At 44.2% G+C, this 18,484-nt stretch overlaps 1 protein-coding gene across 1 annotated transcript; it reads left to right on the top strand.

Annotated features, from left to right (window-relative positions):
* The first annotated feature begins 472 nt into the window (after nt 1-472).
* LOC145348552 (uncharacterized) lies at nt 473-7,867 on the top strand. The gene is made up of 3 exons (XM_080196742.1): nt 473-572; nt 3,166-3,197; nt 7,597-7,867. The coding sequence occupies exons 1-3, from the start codon at nt 524-526 to the stop codon at nt 7,846-7,848; spliced, it is 333 nt and encodes a 110-aa protein (XP_080052868.1). The 5' UTR covers nt 473-523; the 3' UTR covers nt 7,849-7,867.
* Nucleotides 7,868-18,484: the final 10,617 nt, after the last annotated feature.

An 18,484-nucleotide genomic window follows, 5' to 3' on the forward strand; every position in this document is an offset into this window, starting at 1 on the left:
TTAATTGAATTAGGACTAACTTTGTGTTGGTACAAAATGGTAGATCCGACATCTCACACACGCTCACAGATAGATTTATTCATATAATCTCATATAACTCGGCAGAACGCAAAGGTACACCTGATCATTTTCTACGCAATAGCTAAAACTGTAACACTATATTCGGCACTTTCGCCTTCCCTTCTCCCCTATGCACCCTAAACACGGTATGTTTTGCCAATAGCATACAAGACACAACACTTTTCACAGTGCCCCAAAACATGTGAAAATGATAAATGAAATCAAATCAAATCAAACAAATACATTCTCATTGAAAAGAGAACTAAACACTTAAAATATATGATTTCCTTGTTAAAAAGTGACTTTACAATGAGCCAAACATGTGGCTCAGTTCATTGAAAAGCTAACTAGGATGTTATTATTAATAACCCTTTCGTATTTCCCAGGTCAGGCCGAGGGCAAGGAAGAAGGTTCAACGCAAAAATTGATCCCCTTGTCTTCAGCGTTGGTGGTCACTACATTGATGCTTCTAATCGCAATTCTTATCTTCTTGAGCCGCAAGAAGTGTCAAGGTGATTCATATATGTCTTATCGTGGCGAATAGTGATCGGGTATATTTAGGGTTTAAAAGCAGCCTTGGGTAGAGATGCGTGAGTGCTGCTAAGCATCGACTGCACAATATCGCTCGGAGCGCTTCTTCTGCAGCGTCAGATTTTGTGTTGAAAGTTGTGGAGTGGGGCGTGAGCACACAACCTTCTAAAGCGGATAGCATTGACAAATTTTCGAAAGAGGGCAGTCAGTCATCGCTGAATATTACAGCAACTGGCGGCAGTGCTAACCTTGAGGACAACCTCCAAAATCAGCAACATCTAATGTGTTGATAACTACCCTCTGTGCTTGAGCATAGGCTTATGAGAGCTCTACCGATGCTCCGGTTCAGACGCATGAAACTGAAAATGAAGAAGTGTAGGGAGGAGGCAGGAATATTGAGATAGAAAATCAGCCATCATCATATTGAATTGTGGAATGGGCTCGAAGAGCCGAATGGCTTTTTCCTACTCCTAGTTTATTTGTTTCCAGTTTGTAGCGTGGCATGCACGGTAAAGCACCGTAATGTGTTTAGAGCTAAGAAGTAAATTGTAACTGACCACTTTATATTTAACACCAGGATGCACTTGCAATTATGTTTTATTTCCTTTATGTATATAGACTTTCACGGGATGTGGCTGTCGCTTGTAAGGCCAGCATGTGGCCCATCCTAACTGTCCTTGCGAAGGCGGTGGTGAATGATTGCAGTTCATTAACTTTCCGGCAGCGTTTTGGAACTTCTGAATAGTGTAGTGAGCCATTTCAGGTGGCAGTTCGGAGTCAAATACATTGCTGTGGGTCTGGTGTCATCAAGACCACATTAACTAAGAACAATTCCTAAGAGACATTATTAAAAGAGATGATTTTTTTTGTCACAATCGATGGTTTCACGGTTATCGTTATTGAGTCAAGCCTCCAATTAAACGTTTATATATTAGAACATAGAACATAGAACATAGAACACTACAGCACAAACAGGCCCTTCGGCCCACAAGTTGCGCCGACCACATCACCTACCAACCTACAGACCTATCTATAACCCTCAATCTCATTAAACCCCATATACTCATCCAGAAGTCTTTTAAAAGACCCCAGCGAGTTCGCCTCCACCACCACTGACGGCAGCCGATTCCATTCACTCACCACCCTCTGAGTGAAAAACTTACCCCTAACATCACTTCTGAACCTCCCTCCCCGCACCTTAAATCTGTGTCCTCTCGTAGCGACCATTTCAAACCGGGGAAATAGCCTCTGAGAGTCCACCCTATCTATTCCTCTCAACATTTTGTAAACTTCTATCAGGTCGCCTCTCAACCTTCGTCTCTCCAGGGAAAAGAGTCCCAGCTCCCTCAACCTAACTTCATAAGGCATGCCTCCCAGTCCAGGCAACATCCTTGTAAATCTCCTCTGCACCCTTTCAATAGCTTCTACATCTTTCCTATAGTGAGGCGACCAGAACTGCGCACAATACTCCAAATGAGGCCTGACAAGGGTCTTATAAAGTTCCAGCATTACCTCCCGACTCCTAAACTCAATCCCTCGATTAATGAAGGCCAGTACACCATACGCCTTCTTGACCACCTCCTCCACCTGCGAGGCCGATTTAAGAGTCCTGTGGACCCGGACCCCAAGATCCTTCTGCTCCTCAACACTACTCAGACTTCTGCCCTTAATAGTGTACTCGTTCATCCCGTTGGTTCTGCCAAAATGGACGACAACACATTTATCCGCGTTGAAGTCCATCTGCCACTTCTCCGCCCAGTCCTGCATCCTATCTATGTCCTGCTGCAACTTTTGCCATCCTTCCAGATCATCCACAACACCACCGACCTTCGTGTCATCAGCGAACTTACTTACCCATCCCTCCACTTCCTCATCCAGGTCATTTATGAAAATGACAAACAACAAGGGTCCCAGAACAGATCCTTGAGGCACTCCGCTGGTGACTGACCTCCATTCAGAAAAAGCCCCATCCACAACCACTCTCTGCCTTCTGCAGGCAAGCCAGTTCTGGATCCACAAGGCCAAAGGCCCTTGGATCCCATGCCCTCTCACCTTCTCAAGAAGTCTTGCATGGGGGACCTTATCAAACGCCTTGCTGAAGTCCATGTACACTACGTCCACGGCACTTCCTTCGTCAATGTGTTCAGTCACATTATCGAAGAACTCAACTAGGCTTGTAAGGCACGACCTGCCCTTGACAAATCCATGCTGACTATTCCTGATCATGTCAAACCTCTCCAAATGTTCGTAAATATTAATTGAATTTAAATTGCACACTGACATGTGGACTCATATTCCCAGAGAAATAAACTCTGCCTATGTATTGCTAGACCAGTAAAATTTCCAGGACTACAGCATTGTGCCCAAGTTAGCCTATAGCTCACGTTATGATACATGCGCTTCCGCAGTGAAAGTTTATGGATTCAGGTCTGACTGTAGAATTTTATTTTGGCTTCGTATCATTATTGAGCGATTACTTGATTTATTGGAAAAAAAACTGAGTTATTCACTCCACTTGCCTTCTTCGCCGCATAAATGTAATATGTTTATCTTTTTTATGTTTATGTTTTGCAGATAGAACACCAACACCTCGAAATCACACGCAGGTAAGAAAGATGTACCACATTACAATTATAGAAGCATTTAGAATTTTAATAGACTTTGGCTTTCGAATGGAGGTCAGGGATGAAATCTCAGCATAGAATCATAGAATCCTGCAGCACAGAAGGAGGCTATCCGGCCCACTGAGTCTGCACCAACCACAATCACATCCACACTATATCTCCATAACACCATGCATTTACCCTAGCAACTCCCCCTGATATGAAAGGGCAATTTAGCATGCCCAATCCACCTAACCCGCACATCTTAGGACCGTGGAAGGAAATTGAAGCACCCAGAGGAAACCTGTGCAGGCATGGGGAGAAATTGCAAACTTCGCACAGACAATGACCCACACCGGGAATCGAACCTGGGTCACTGGCACTGCAGTGCAGCAATGCTAACCATTGTACCATTGTGCTGCCTAGACACGAAAGTATTGCATCGAAACAGTAGATTATCAGTTCCATCGCCCAATCATCTGAATTGTAAGTCTACTTTAAGAAAACATTGATTCTGAAAAATGCAGGGTCCTCTCCAGGATGAAGGGTCTTTCTTGTGTTAGGACCCAGGCAAGAAACAGTGAAATATTTTATGAAGTTAACCCAGACCCTAAATTTTACATTTGATTTTGCCATGGGTGAGCATAAAATGTTAAGAACAAGCTCCTTCCTGCTCATGACATCTCTTCTTCTGCAATTTTACCTCGGGATCAATTTGTTGAAAATAATGGTATCAAATAACTATCAGAGGAATATGTGATTATCGAAAGAATACATGTGCTAATTTTGCTAAATAAAGTACTCACAAGAGTGATGATGCTGTGCCTTTAAGAAATGTATTTCAATTATCTTCCTAGTAGCATGTTATTGGCACCGTGTTGCCTGCAACCAGTGTCCTTTATTTCTGCTGAGGTATGATTCAAGTGACACACTAGGAAGCTTTTATCAAATCGTTTATTTAAGTACACCGTTAAAATATAACAAAAAGATTTGATATAAATTTTACCAATTGTACGAATTAAACACAACACAACATGAACCTTTACAAGTAGCTACCTATATTGATTCAAGTCAAACATCATCCCACCTACATACACATTTCTCTAGACTTGGCACAAAATCAGTGGACTTTAAGCTTTTTATATCGGCTGTGAATTGATCCTTTAAATGTTGGATTAAATCTCTGAGGCTTTCAGTCCCGGAACTTTCAGCAAGCACCTGAAGAGAGACAGAGATGGAGGCATTGTCTTCTTTCTAGCAGCAACTCAAACAAAACTGAAACTCCACTTTTTTTCTGAAACATCGCTTTCCGTAATTAATATAAAATGTCAATCAATCTCAAATCAAGCTCAGCAGTCCGCAAAGGACCACTAAACCGTAAAACATTCCATTGGACCAGACTAAAATTAGCATAATGTCTATTATTCTCCCTCAGCAGAAATAAAGAACACAGGTTGTAGAAAACACAGTGCCAATAATATGCTACTAGGAAATGATTAAAATACATTTCTTAAAGGCACAGAATCGCCACACTTGTGAGTGTTTTATTAAGCAAAAGTATGAAATATATTCAATCCTCATTCACATGTTCCTCTGATCGCTACTTGATACCATCATTTTAAACAAATTGACGATGATGGTAAAATTGCAGAACAAGAGGTGTCATGAGCAGGAAGGAGACTGTTCTTTGATTTCAAGAGGATATAAACGGACTGGTGGATTGGGTGGACACAGGGCAGATAGAATTCAATCTAGTGGCAGAGTGAGTTCGTGCTCTACAGTTAGAAATTTGAGCAGAGGCAAACGTTCAGTTTCAGAGGACACACAGTAATGAGAAGGGCACGTCAAACTAAAGTGAGGTGGAATTTCTTCCCTCTGAGTGCGCTGCAATTGCAATTCTCTACCCCAGAAGAATGTGGAGGCTTAGCCATTCAGTGTGTGCACAGCAGAGGTGGTTCAAGTCTGTCTATTGGAGACAATGAAGGGCTGTGGAGATAGTGCAGGAAAATAGCACCGAGGTAGATTGGCGATGATCTAACTGAATGTCGCATCAGGCTCGAGAGGACGAATGGCCTACTCCTGCTCCTATTTCACAAGAACATAGATGAAAGGTGTTTGACTGGAGTGTAAAATGTTGCATGGGCAGTTGCTACGGCATGCACAATATTGAGTATTGTAAACAGATATGTTGAACACAGGGATTTAAATTGAAGTGATGTACCACACAGCATACAGAGTAGGACGAAGCAAAAAAGAAAGCTAATCTCCGATGCCAATAAACCAGTACTGTACAAGTCAAACAGGAGCATGGAAAGTGCAAGGGTGAAGTTAAATATAAAAAATGAGAATTGCAGGATTATGTGTATAAACAGTTAAACTTGAGAGGAAACTTACAAGGCAATCGGACTTTTCCCTTCCCGAATCGCTGCATTGAGTATAGAAACAGGGAAGTCAAGTTTTATAGCAATCTGATTATGCTTGAGTACAGTGGTACAGTGGCTACCACTGCTGCCTCACGGAATCAGGTTCGATTCCCAACTTGGGTCACTGTCTGTGCAGAGTTTGCATATTCTCCCCATGCCTGCATTTGTTTCCTTCCACAGTTCGAAAGACCTGCTGGTTAGGTTCATTGACCATGCTTAAGTCTCCCTCACTGTATCCGAACAGGCGCAGGAGTGTAGCGACTAGAGGATTCTCACAGGAACTTCATTGCAGTGTTAATATAAGCCTACTTGTGACACTAATAAATAAATAATAATTGTGTCCAATTCTGGTCACCATAATTTACAAGAACAGAAATGATATTTGGAAATGCGGGAATGAGATTTACTGGAATGGTTCCAGGGTTGAATGGTTTTAGTTACAAGGTTAGATTGGAGAATTTGATGTTGTTTTCCTTGGAGCAATTGTAATTGAAGGGGGCTAATTGATGGAAGTGCACATGAGTTGCCAGATTTAGATAAGGAGGAAATTAAAGGCTGTTCCTGTCAACTGAAGTTGCAAGGAATATTTAAGGTTTTAAACAGGAGAGCGGGGAGAGGATATGAGGCAGAACTTCCTTATGCAGCGATTGACGATGACCTGGAACTCACAACTTCTAAGGGAGATAGAGAGAAGTGAAAGCAAAGCTGGTGAAGGATTTCAAAAGGAAATGGGATAGGAACGTGAAGGGAATAAACTTACAGGGCTTAAGTAGGCGAATGGGAATGGTTGGATGCCATTACAGAGAGTAGGCACGAACTCTATGGGCCTAATGGCTGTCTCCTTACAGTATTGACTCTATGATTATGCTTAAGAATTCTTACCTGACGGCGTGAAACCATGATCAAGCAGCTGGTTCACCCAGGACGAGTTATAGCTGACGCCGTCAGCTATATTGTTGTGTTAATAATCTGAGGATAATACCATCGTCTGCCCCGTTAGAATAGCAAAAAAAAAGCTAACAGGTTTAACTGCAAGTTGCAAACTGGAAGGAATTTCGCTTCAATATTAATTACTGAGATTTCGAGCTATTTCTGAATTCCTGTTCTGCCATACACTGGAGAATAGTGGATGCAAAAGACATCTGTTATAAAGCAGAGGTTTCTCCCCCATCTGAGGATTAACACCTAACCATTCAAAGAGGGTTATATCCTATAATCTGTAAAAAGTCAATGTGAAGTGGTGTGACCTGCTCGACAGCAACCTCTAGTAGTTAAATCCAAGATAACTCCCTGACACTCTCTCTAAAGTTAACAAGAAATAATTTATTATCCAGGTAACAGTGACCAAGATAGCTAGACGATTAACAAACCGAATAAAACACGATGCTAATGGATGATGTTTCATCAAGAACAATTCCCAATCATTAACAAAAAATAGAGTTTTAGTCACTCTCTAAATTGCAACGAGCTTTTGTGTCTTTTGGAAAATTCTGGGCCTTCCCTGTCTATTCTTTCTTCTTTGGTATCTTTACTATATACACGAGGCGTTGAGCTAAGTGCTATGAGCTGTAGCAGGCGGCAGTTGACTTCTGCCTTTTGTCCTGCTGCTCTTTGCTTTTATACCTGTGAAGACACATCAATATCCCTCACAATGGGATTGGTCCGAAATTGCCAGAATCATCAGATTTAAATTTAATAGGTTGCTGCTTTCTAATTGCCTAATTGAAATTGATTGGCTGAGTTCAAAAAGATCCAAATGCCTGAAAGTCTGTTGCCTCGGTAACCTGTTGTTCGGCCTTCCGCTACAAATGTTTCATTTTTTTGCCACTCTATGTGCTTACATTTCTAACTTCTAAGCACAACTTTGTAACACATCTTCCTGCGGTTTTACATTAGGTCAGGAATGGCACTATTATGCTGAGTAACTGCAGTGTTAACATTTCCGTTTTCATTCCGTTTTAAATTTTGTTTCACTTGAGGGAGGCACGTCGAACAATGTCGTTTATGCGGACCTGCAGATCACCAAACCCACAACACGGCAACCGGGGAGCCGCACGAACAATCAGGTCGCGGGCCGCCCACCTCAACGAGGAGAAGACGAGGTTCTGTACGCCGTAGTGAGGCCAGGTCGTGATAAAAAGAACAACAAGAACCAGGCGCCAGTGAGACCTCGAAACCAGATGGAAGAACCGGTAGTGTACGGGGTGGTTCGGGCCCCAGTACGCCAATGATGTCTGAGGCATGGAATCGGCAGAGAAAGGGCTGAAAATTAGTCAATCATTAGTAAGTTCAGGGTTGAGATTTCGATGAACGCGATCTTTGGTACAAAATGGAGGGTGCAATAGACCGTTCCTGTAAGTTAAAGAGATACGCATTTTTGGAATATATTGCCGTTATTTTTAATCTCAAAAGTTCATAAACTCGCGATTTATTTTTATTCTTTCACTCTTTATTTTGATTTTAATCATTGTAACCGGCTACAAATTATGATGACTTGCTTTTTTGTACGGTCTCCACTATTTGGCATCTGTCATTGTAATCATTTTCCAATGAAGGAATCCTCTAACTATCGTAAGTTGTCCTGGAGATATTGAGGAATAGATTTTCTCCAGACATGTTGCTGTCGCGGATAAGAAGGTGGTTGAGTATGCCCGTGTTTCGTTTAGGGTTGCTGATGTTGGCTTAGCTATTTTCCATTACACGAAGTCTTTTCTTTAAGTAAAATTTGTATGGTTGGTTGATAAGGTTGATAATGTTATTCTCTCATCTATTGCTGTGAAGAATAAAAATGTTGCAAAAGGAGCCGGCAGGTCAATAATTTTCGTGTTTATTCATACAACGGGCAGCCAAGTTCGATAGACAACTATTGGGTGTGGGAGGCATGGTGGCGGCGTGGCTGCACTGCTGTCTCATAGCGCCAGAGACGCAGGTTCGATTCTAGCCTTGGAGGTGCGGAGTCTGCACGTTCTCTTCGTGCCAGCGTGCGATTCTCCCTGTCGCCTCCCACAGTTCAAAAGACGTGCTGGTAAGGTGTATTGGCCATGCTAAGTTCTCCCTCAGTGTATCCGAACAGGCGCAGGAGTGTGACGACTGGGGGATTTTCACAGTAACTTCATTGCAGTATTAATGTAAGTCTTCTTGTGACACGACTAAGTAACTATTATTGCAGACAGCTAGAGGTTGCTGTCTCTGCTGCCTCTATATCCCATCCACCCCACTCCAAAAACAATCTTCACTCGCCCTGGCTTACCACACAAACATACTGAGATGTTGAACAGTTTGAAGACTCTGTACTTACTTCACAGGTATATCTTGGCAACAAAACTAAATGGCGCATAAATTGCCATTTTGATATGCAGGGCTGGAGATTTAGGTGTACAATCCAATCCCTCTGTTCTCTGTAAGCGGCTGAGCTTGCGGATTGGCGGGTAGGTAGCGACCTCCACCTCCTCCACACCCTATCATCCCCAACCCCGTGGACGGAGTTTCCTTCTTTGACTAAACAGCCTCGTAATTGCGACGTGAATCTGGTAAAGTGTGCAGAGACAATCCTGCTATGATGTGTTTGAAAGAAAATTTAATATTTATTGAATACAGCTAGAAGTTTCTCTGCTGGTGAAGCATTTTCTCAAAATTTATTCAAACTGCTTCAAGGCCAAGTAGATCACCTCAGCCTGTGATCTCTGGGGGAGCAGGTTTTGGTGGAGATTCCTTCATTGTCTTTCATTCGTATGGGGCGGCGCGGTGGCACAGAGGTCAGCGCTGCTGCCTCCAGCGGCAGGGGTCCAGGTTCTATTTCGGGCTTGGGTTACTGACTGTGTGGAGTCTGCACGTTCTCCCCATGTTTGTGTGGGTTTCCTCTGGGCACTCTGGCTTCCTTCCACAATCCGAAAGAGGTGCTGGTTAGGTGCATTGGCCAAGCTCAATTCTCGCTCAGTGTACCTGAACAGTTACCGGGGTGTGTTGCCCCGTGGATTTTTCACAGCAACCTCACTGCAGTGTTAATGTAAACCTAATAATAAATAAGCTTTTACTTATATCAAATATTTCTTTCGATATCCTTTCTTGCCTCTTTTTATTCATTAAGTCTAGGATCTATTCTCGTTTCTTTGCCGTCTCCAATAACCTCCTATTTTCATCTACTTAAGCTTCTGGTGAGCGTCAGTCAGGAGTTGTTTACACTTGACATCTTAGAACATAGAACATAGAACACTACGGCACAAACAGGCCCTTCGGCCCACGAGTTGCGCCGATCACATCAACACCTACCAATCTATAGACCTATCTATAACCCCCAATCCCATAAAACCCCATATACTCATCCAGAAGTCTTTCAAAAGACCCCAACGAGCTCGCCTCCACCACCACTGACGGAAGCCGATTCCATTCACTCACCACCCTCTGAGTGAAAAACTTACCCCTAACATCACTTTTGTACTTTCCTCCCCGCACCTTAAATCTGTGTCCTCTCGTAGCGACCATTTCAACCCGGGGAAATAGCCTCTGAGAATCCACCCTATCTATTCCTCTCAACATTTTATAAACTTCTATCAGGTCGCCTCTCAACCTTCGTCTCTCCAGGGAAAAGAGACCCAGCTCCCTCAACCTAACTTCATAAGGCATGCCTCCCAGTCCAGGCAACATCCTTGTAAATCTCCTCTGTACCCTTTCAATAGCTTCTACGTCTTTCCTATAGTGAGGCGACCAGAACTGCGCACAGTACTCTAAATGAGGCCTGACAAGGGTCTTAAGGCCTGACAAGGGTCTTCCTATCTCGGGTTCAGCAATGACATGGAAGGTGCCCTGAGGAGTTGAGGCACCATCAGCCGCTGTCGGATGTCTTCAGCGGGACTCTAGCGGCAGCTGCGGGGGAAGTGAGCTGCAGAACTTTTGACCTTAGATCACAAATTGACCTAGAAACCGGCGAACACAGTGTAAGCAGATCAGGGATCGGCCTCTAAGGGGATCGCTCCTCCTGTGCCATTGTCGCGGCCCCAAAAAGATGAAATTTCGGGTGGAGTCGATACCCAAATTTTAATTGAATTATTGCCCAGGGCTTGCAACAAGATTCATATTGCGTACCTGAAGCAAAACTATCAACATATATCTGGTTGTATCACTCGTCTTTATGCCGAAGAAAAATAAGTGTTACAATGTAAGCATTTCTGATTTCTTTAACAAAGAATAGAAACTCCAAAAGCAAAAGCGTATAAACACCCTTCTTAAGTTCACTCACTCACATCACCAAGGGAGCTTTATATTTGAAAATAGTTGAGAACCCTTTCCTGCATTATTCAAATATTCGTTCGTTTATAGGACATGGGCGTCGCCGGCTTGTAGTCGAAAATGGGAACAAATACCCAAAGGCAAAAACAAATGTCAGTGAGGTAGACATCGGCAAAGCAAATCAGACACGGGAGAATGACATTTGTTTTGTTAAAGCATCACCGCGGGGACAACTAAAATCGGGTAGCTAAAACTTACAGTTTATCACCACAACTCACTCACATGTTAAGTAAACCAACGTTAAATCATTTAAGCTGCGAAACATCCTTTAGAGTAATGAGCCCATGTTGTTGCAGGAAGCAGTTATTGGAAAAGCAAGTAGGCATAGTTAGGCTAAACAAATTTCTAGTACAAGAATGTGGAAAGCAGTCGGCAAATGATGACCTAGATATAGGGAAGGAAATGGTCTGATTTCTACTCAGACATCAACAATACGATTATACTTACTGGATGGAGGGACAGATGAACGGCCGGACAGACAGATGGGTGGACGAATAGAGGGACGAACAGCTGGATGGACGAATGGATGAAAGGATGACCGAACGGATGAATCACAATAAACAACATTTTTTTTGAAGAAAGATTCTGGATATTTGACCTCTGATCCCGCCCAAGCCGCTCATTCAGATGCGCCACAACTGCGTGTCCCAGGAAACCCTGAAAATATTCCCTGCTGTAAACTTTACAGGCTGGTGAGTAAGGGTACTTTGGTACGTCCTTGCTGGTTGCTATGTAATTCTGAACCACATTTAACTGCTAGCATCTTAGGGTGGCGATCTCAAGCAGTCTCGCACATAGCGAAAACTCAATGCTTACTGCTGAAAATCTGTATTCTAGATTTGTCCAGAACTATGGCAGGAACTCGTACCCGGTCTGCCTCTTTAATACCTCGTTGCTGTCGTTAGTTATGCTTCTGGTGACCTGCCTGGTTGCTTTTATTTTGGCAGCTTCCAGATCTCGCAGTAGCTCAGAAGGCATCTAAAAGCCAAAATTCATCGAGTCTTGTCAGCCAAAGCCTCAAGAAATTCCATCTCTGTCTGACCTGAGTCTCACGTACCGGTTGCATGTGCAATGATTTTGGCACCTATTGCAGTGCTCCGAGCAGCTCTAAACCTCTCCACGCGATGGCGCTGTTGTACGAAAGTGAAGGCTGGGTCGTCACATTGATGAGATATTCCTTGCGACTGCTGATTAATTCCACAGATAACATGTTATTCTGATATTCCAGTGGCAGGCGCTATTTCATGATTCTTCATGTCGAGTCACACTTGAATGACACTTCAGCCCGGCTCTCCCTAGAACCTCTGTAGATTACTGCGCCAGTGGCGAAACTGATAACACGTATGATGTTGTTCTTGGCTAAAAGAATTTCGTGTACGTAAATTCGAATTTTGATCTCTTGAAACCTTACCCATACAGGCATCATGAGATAGCTTCGTGAAGTAACGCAGTAAATTTTAAGAAGTTGTAATCCAATACTTATGAAAATAGGGCCTAGATTTCACAGGTGCACTACAGTTTTTGCTTCCCAATTCAGCTTCAGGCGCAGGTCAATATTCGGTCTGTGCTCTCGCCATTACTTCTGCTTCCCTGTGGACAGCAGGCACTGTAAACTTCTGTTTCAAACTTGGAACGCTCCTTGATGAGTGAAAACTGTTGCTTATTGACTCTTTTCAAGTCACGACGCAGAGCGCGAGTAATTACATCATAAAGTTAAAGTTTATTTATTAGTCACAAGTAAGGCTTGCATTAAGAACATAAGAACATAACATAAGAACATAAGAAATAGGAGCAGGAGTAGGCCATCTGGCCCTTCGAGCCTGCCCCGCCATTCAATAAGATCATGGCTGATCTGTCGTGGCTCAGTTCCACTTTCCCGCCCTCTCCCCATAACCCTTAATCCCCTCTCTTATCAAAAACCCATCAACCCGCTTCTTAAAAATATTTAGCGAGGCAGCCTCCACCACTTCAACGGGCAGAGAATTCCAGAGATTCACCACCCTTTGAGTGAAGAAGTTCCTCCTCAACTCCGTTCTAAACCGCCTCCCCTTTATCTTGAGGCTGTGCCCCCTAGTCCTACTGTCTTTTTTGAGCGGGAAGAGTCTCTCCACCTCTATCCTATCCATCCCATTCATCATCTTATATGTCTCAATGAGATCTCCCCTCATTCTTCTAAACTCTAACGAGTACAAGCCTAGTTTATTCAGCCTCTCCTCATAGCTCAACCCCCTCAACTCCGGTATCAGCCTAGTAAACCTCCTCTGCACTCCCTCCAAGGCCAAAATATCCTTGCGCAGGTGCGGCGCCCAAAACTGCACACAGTACTCCAGCTGCGGCCTCACCAATGCCCTATACAGCTGCAGCAAGACCTCCCTACTTTTATATTCAATCCCTCTCGCTATGAAGGCCAGCATCCCATTCGCCTTCCCGACCACCTGCTGCACCTGCAGGCTGGGTTTTTGCGACTCATGCACAAGGACCCCGAGGTCCCTCTGCACCGTCGCCTGCTGCAGTTTTTCGCCACGTAAGTAATAGTCCTTCCTACCATTATTCCTACCAAAGTGGACCACCTCACACTTGCCAACATTAAATTCCATTTGCCATTTCCTGGCCCATTCGCCCAGCCTATCTAGATCCTTCTGCAGACTCTCCACACCCTCCGCACAATTTGCCTTTCCCCCACATTGCAATGAAGTTACTGAGAAATTTCCTTAGTCGCCACGTTCCGGCAACCGTTCGGATCAATGCGCCCTAAGAAGCACATTTTTCTGACTGTGGGAGGAAACGGAGCACTCGGAGGAAGCCCGCGCAGGCACGGGGAGAACGTGGAAACTCCACACAGACACTGAACCAAGCCAGGAATCGAACCCTGATCATGGGCACTCTGAGGCCTCAGTGCCAACCACTGGGCCACCCTACTGTCTCTTTAATGTTGTTCTGCAATTTACACATTCCAAACTCTTAATGGGCACTTTTAACACCTTTCTCAGCCTTTGTCATCATCATTTACATTTCCTTTGTCCAACTACAGCCCCCCATCCTCATAGTATACATCTCGTGTGATTTTCATTGCTCTCCTTTCACCTCTGATGAATGGATATCCAGAATCAAAACGTTGACCTGCTGAGATTTTCCAGCATTTTCTGCTTCCAATCAGAAGTCCGATGGCAACATGGAAGAAGCTGTTCTTGACTCTGCTGTATGTGATCTTAGACTTTTTAAAATCTTTCTCCCAACGGAAGAAGGTGTAAGAGAAAATGTACGGGGTTTCTGGGGTTCTTAATTATGCTGGCTGCTTTTCCAAGGCATCCAACTTTGGATACAATACGCTATGAACAACCCGCGGTGCACCAGTACACAAGAAATTGGTAACACAAGTCATGACTAATTCGATAAGCTGAACGAATGAAATGAATAAAAGAATTGCGATATTTGACGGTTCGTTCTCTACAGGCCGGGAGCAGCACGACGGCACCGGATGTTCGTTGCAAAGGCAGCTGATTGCGATGGGAGTGAGGCTTGCAGTGTTTGCTGTGTTAATCATGATAACGATATCTCTCGTATATTTCTGCGAGTTTCGAGGTTCTCCTAAGCTTCTAACTGCAGAGCGCGAAGATTCTAACACAGTTGGCAGGCATCCCATGGTAAAAAGTTAAACTAAACCGATTGACATTGTGGTCAAATTGTATTAGCAGTTGATTATAAAGTGGCATAAGGACTGATGTTTTTTCAGTTTATTTAATGGGCGTCACAAGTTGGTCCACCACTACATTGAAGTCGCCACACTCCAGTACCCAGTCGGGTACACCGAGGGAGAATTTAGCGTGGACGATACCCCTAACCAGCATGTCTTACGGACTGTGGGAAGAAACCGGAACACCCAGAGGAAACCCACGCTGACATGCAGAGGACGTGAAAGCACCATACAGACAGTGATCCAAGCCAGGAATCGAACTCGGATCCCTGGCTGTGTGAGGCAGCAGTGCTAACCACTGTGCCACCGTGCTGCCCAAGGCTCTGGCTGTTAAATGCAAACGGGGAGAAGCATGTACAGTGTGTCCCAAAGTCACTTGTGTTCGGGTCTCATCATGTGCTATTCATTATCTCTCCTGCCGCGCCCGCCCCCACAACCCCTTTTATATTTAAGTGGATTACTAATAAAACATTGTATTCTGAGTTATTGTAGAAAGTCCATTAGATGGCGCTGTCATTGCCAATTTCACAAGTCTCAGGTTCCCACTTTAAGTGATTTTATCTCCTTATTGCTGAAAAAAAAACTGACATCGATACATGTTAACGCTCTTACACCATGTCGTATTTTTTCCCCCAGCGAAGACAGGAAAATATGTCAAGATTCAGATAATGTCAATCGTATAAGGAACAGAAAACGACATGAAGGCACAAGCGGAAGATCTATCATTCATTATAAGCGAACATTTATTGTGTTTTCTCCTTCATTATCATTAAATGTAAATATGTGCTGTAAAATATACAATGTATGCAGCTCTGTAGTTCAAATTCCGATGCTACCCTGCAAAACAGAAATGGGATATGCTTCGTTGAGGAACATTCAGTTTCATTGATAAAGCAAGGAGAATGTTACCTTAACAAAGCATGACTCTTCATCGCAGAGAATAAAACATGAATTTATTTTCGATTTTTCTTTCCTCTATGTATTTGTTCTCGACTTTTATGTTGAGCATTGAATTTACTCCACGTTGTACGTTCACTCTGCAAGTGAAGGAACCTTATATGAGGTTCGACACACTCTATGAGCAACAAGAGTCCTTCTATCGTTACCCAATAATGAGATTTAACAACACCTTTTGAAGCAAATGGTGCATTGTAGCTAACCTTTTAGGTATTGCCACCATGTTTCATGATGCGATTCGATACGGGATCATCACCTTGTAATAGTTGCGCTTGTCGTTCCCTACCCCTTGTCATGTTGACTTAGCAGACATGCTGACGTGATGGTACGGTGGCTCAATGGTCATCCGAATTTGGGTGACAGTCTGGAGTTTGCACGCTATTCTCCCACAGTCCAAAAATGTGGAGGTTAGGCTGATTGGTCATGCTAAATTGCCTCTTCGTGTACGTAGATATGGAGATTAGGTGGCTTGGTAAATACTTGGGTTTATGGGGAGTGACCCTTGGTGTGATGCCCTTTCAGATATTCGATGCAGATGGGCCGAATATTGGAGGGTTTCTATGATTCTAAAGATTTACTAACGCATATGCACACAGAAACAAACTGTAGCGTAAATCAAAACTAAACATAAGAACATAAGAAATAGGAGCAGGAGTAGGCCATCTGGCCCTTCGAGCCTGCCCCGCCATTCAATAAGATCATGGCTGATCTGTCGTGGCTCAGTTCCACTTTCCGGCCCTCTCCCCATAACCCTTAATCCCCTCTTTTATCAAAAACCCATCAACCCGCTTCTTAAAAATATTTAGCGAGGCAGCCTCCACCACTTCAACGGGCAGAGAATTCCAGAGATTCACCACCCTTTGAGTGAAGAAGTTCCTCCTCAACTCCGTTCTAAAACGCCCCCCCCCACTTTATCTTGAGGCTGTGCCCCCTAGTCCTACTGTCTTTATTGAGCGGGAAGAGTCTCTCCACCTCTATCCTATCCATCCCATTCATCATCTTATACGTCTCAATGAGATCTCCCCTCATTCTTCTAAACTCTAACGAGTACAAGCCTAGTTTATTCAGCCTCTCCTCATAGCTCAACCCCCTCAACTCCGGTATCAGCCTAGTAAACCTCCTCTGCACTCCCTCCAAGGCCAAAATATCCTTGCGCAGGTGCGGCGCCCAAAACTGCACACAGTACTCCAGCTGCGGCCTCACCAATGCCCTATACAGCTGCAGCAAGACCTCCCTACTTTTATATTCAATCCCTCTCGCTATGAAGGCCAGCATCCCATTCGCCTTCCTGACCACCTGCTGCACCTGAAAGCTGGGTTTTTGCGACGCATGCACAAGGACCCCGAGGTCCCTCTGCACCGTCGCCTGCTGCAGTTTTTCGCCACGTAAGTAATAGTCCGTCCTACCATTATTCCTACCAAAGTGGGCCACCTCGCACTTGCCAACATTAAATTCCATTTGCCATTTCCTGGCCCATTCGCCCAGCCTATCTAGATCCTTCTGCAGACTCTCCACACCCTCCGCACAATTTGCCTTTCCCCCAATCTTGGTGTCATCCGCAAATTTCGAAACCCTACACTCGGTTCCCTCCTCCAGACCATCTATATAAATGGTAAAAAGCTGAGGCCCCAGCACCGACCCCTGGGGCACTCCACTAGTCACCATCCGCCAATCCGAATAGCACCCGTTGACCCCCACTCTCTGCCTCCTATTTGACAACCAATCCTCTATCCACGCTAACACCCTACCCCCAACTCCAAGTCCCCTGACCTTCTGCAATAACCTCTTATGAGGTACTTTGTCAAACGCCTTCTGAAAATCCAGAAAGACCACATCCACCGGCTCTCCTCTATCCACCGCCCTGGACACATCCTCATAGAACTCCAGTAAATTTGTCAGACACGACTTCCCTTTAATGAAACCGTGCTGCGTCTGCTCTATCAAGCAATTCCCTTCAAGATGCCTCGCAATTTCCTCCTTAATGACGGATTCTAACATTTTACCTACCACAGACGTTAAACTAACCGGCCTATAATTCCCCGCCTTTTGTCTGGCACCCTTCTTAAACAACGGCGTAACATTAGCCGTTTTCCAATCTTCCGGCACTTCCCCGGAATCCAGCGACGTCTGGAAAATAACCACCAAGGCATCCACGATAACCTCCGCCATTTCTTTCAGAACCCTCGGGTGCATTCCATACGGTCCTGGGGACTTGTCCACAATCAGCCTCTCCAGTCTGTCGAGCACCGCCTCTCAAGTAACAGTAATGTCATTAAGACCCTCCAGTCCTACCACCTTTCCATCGCTAACACCCGGCAAATTATTCACGTCCTCCTCCGTGAAGACAGAAACAAAAAAGTTATTCAATACCTTAGCCATATCCCCATCCCCTACCACTAGGTCCTCTTTCTCATCCTCTAAAGGACCAACGTTCACCCTAGCCAGCCTCTTCCTTTTTATATATTTATAAAAACTCTTGCTATCCTTTTTTATATTAAGTGCTAGCCCAGCTTCATAGTTTCTCCTACCCTCCTTTATCAACTTCTTTGTCAATCTTTGTTGACATTTAAACCTCTCCCAATCCTCTTCTCGCCCACTACTCTTAGCTACTCTAAATTCCTCCGCTTTTAATTTAACAGTTTCCTTCACCTCCTTTGTTATCCACGGCTTATTACCTCTCCTCCTACGGTCCTTTTTGACCATCGGAATAAATTTCTGCTGAGCACCAAGAAAGATCTCCTTAAAGATCCGCCATTGCTCCTCAGCAGACCCTCCCTCCAGTGCACTCCCCCAGTCCACATTCGCCAATTCTTCTCTCATCCTACCGTACTCCCCTCTATTCAAACAAAGGACGCGTGTCCGGGAACCCACTTTCTCCTCCTCCATCTGCACCAGAAACTCCACCATACAGTGATCACTCTCTCCAAGAG

This window comes from Carcharhinus amblyrhynchos, chromosome 9 (assembly GCF_965287045.1).
Source record: "Carcharhinus amblyrhynchos chromosome 9, sCarAmb.v2.hapA, whole genome shotgun sequence".
NCBI lineage: Eukaryota > Metazoa > Chordata > Chondrichthyes > Carcharhiniformes > Carcharhinidae > Carcharhinus > Carcharhinus amblyrhynchos.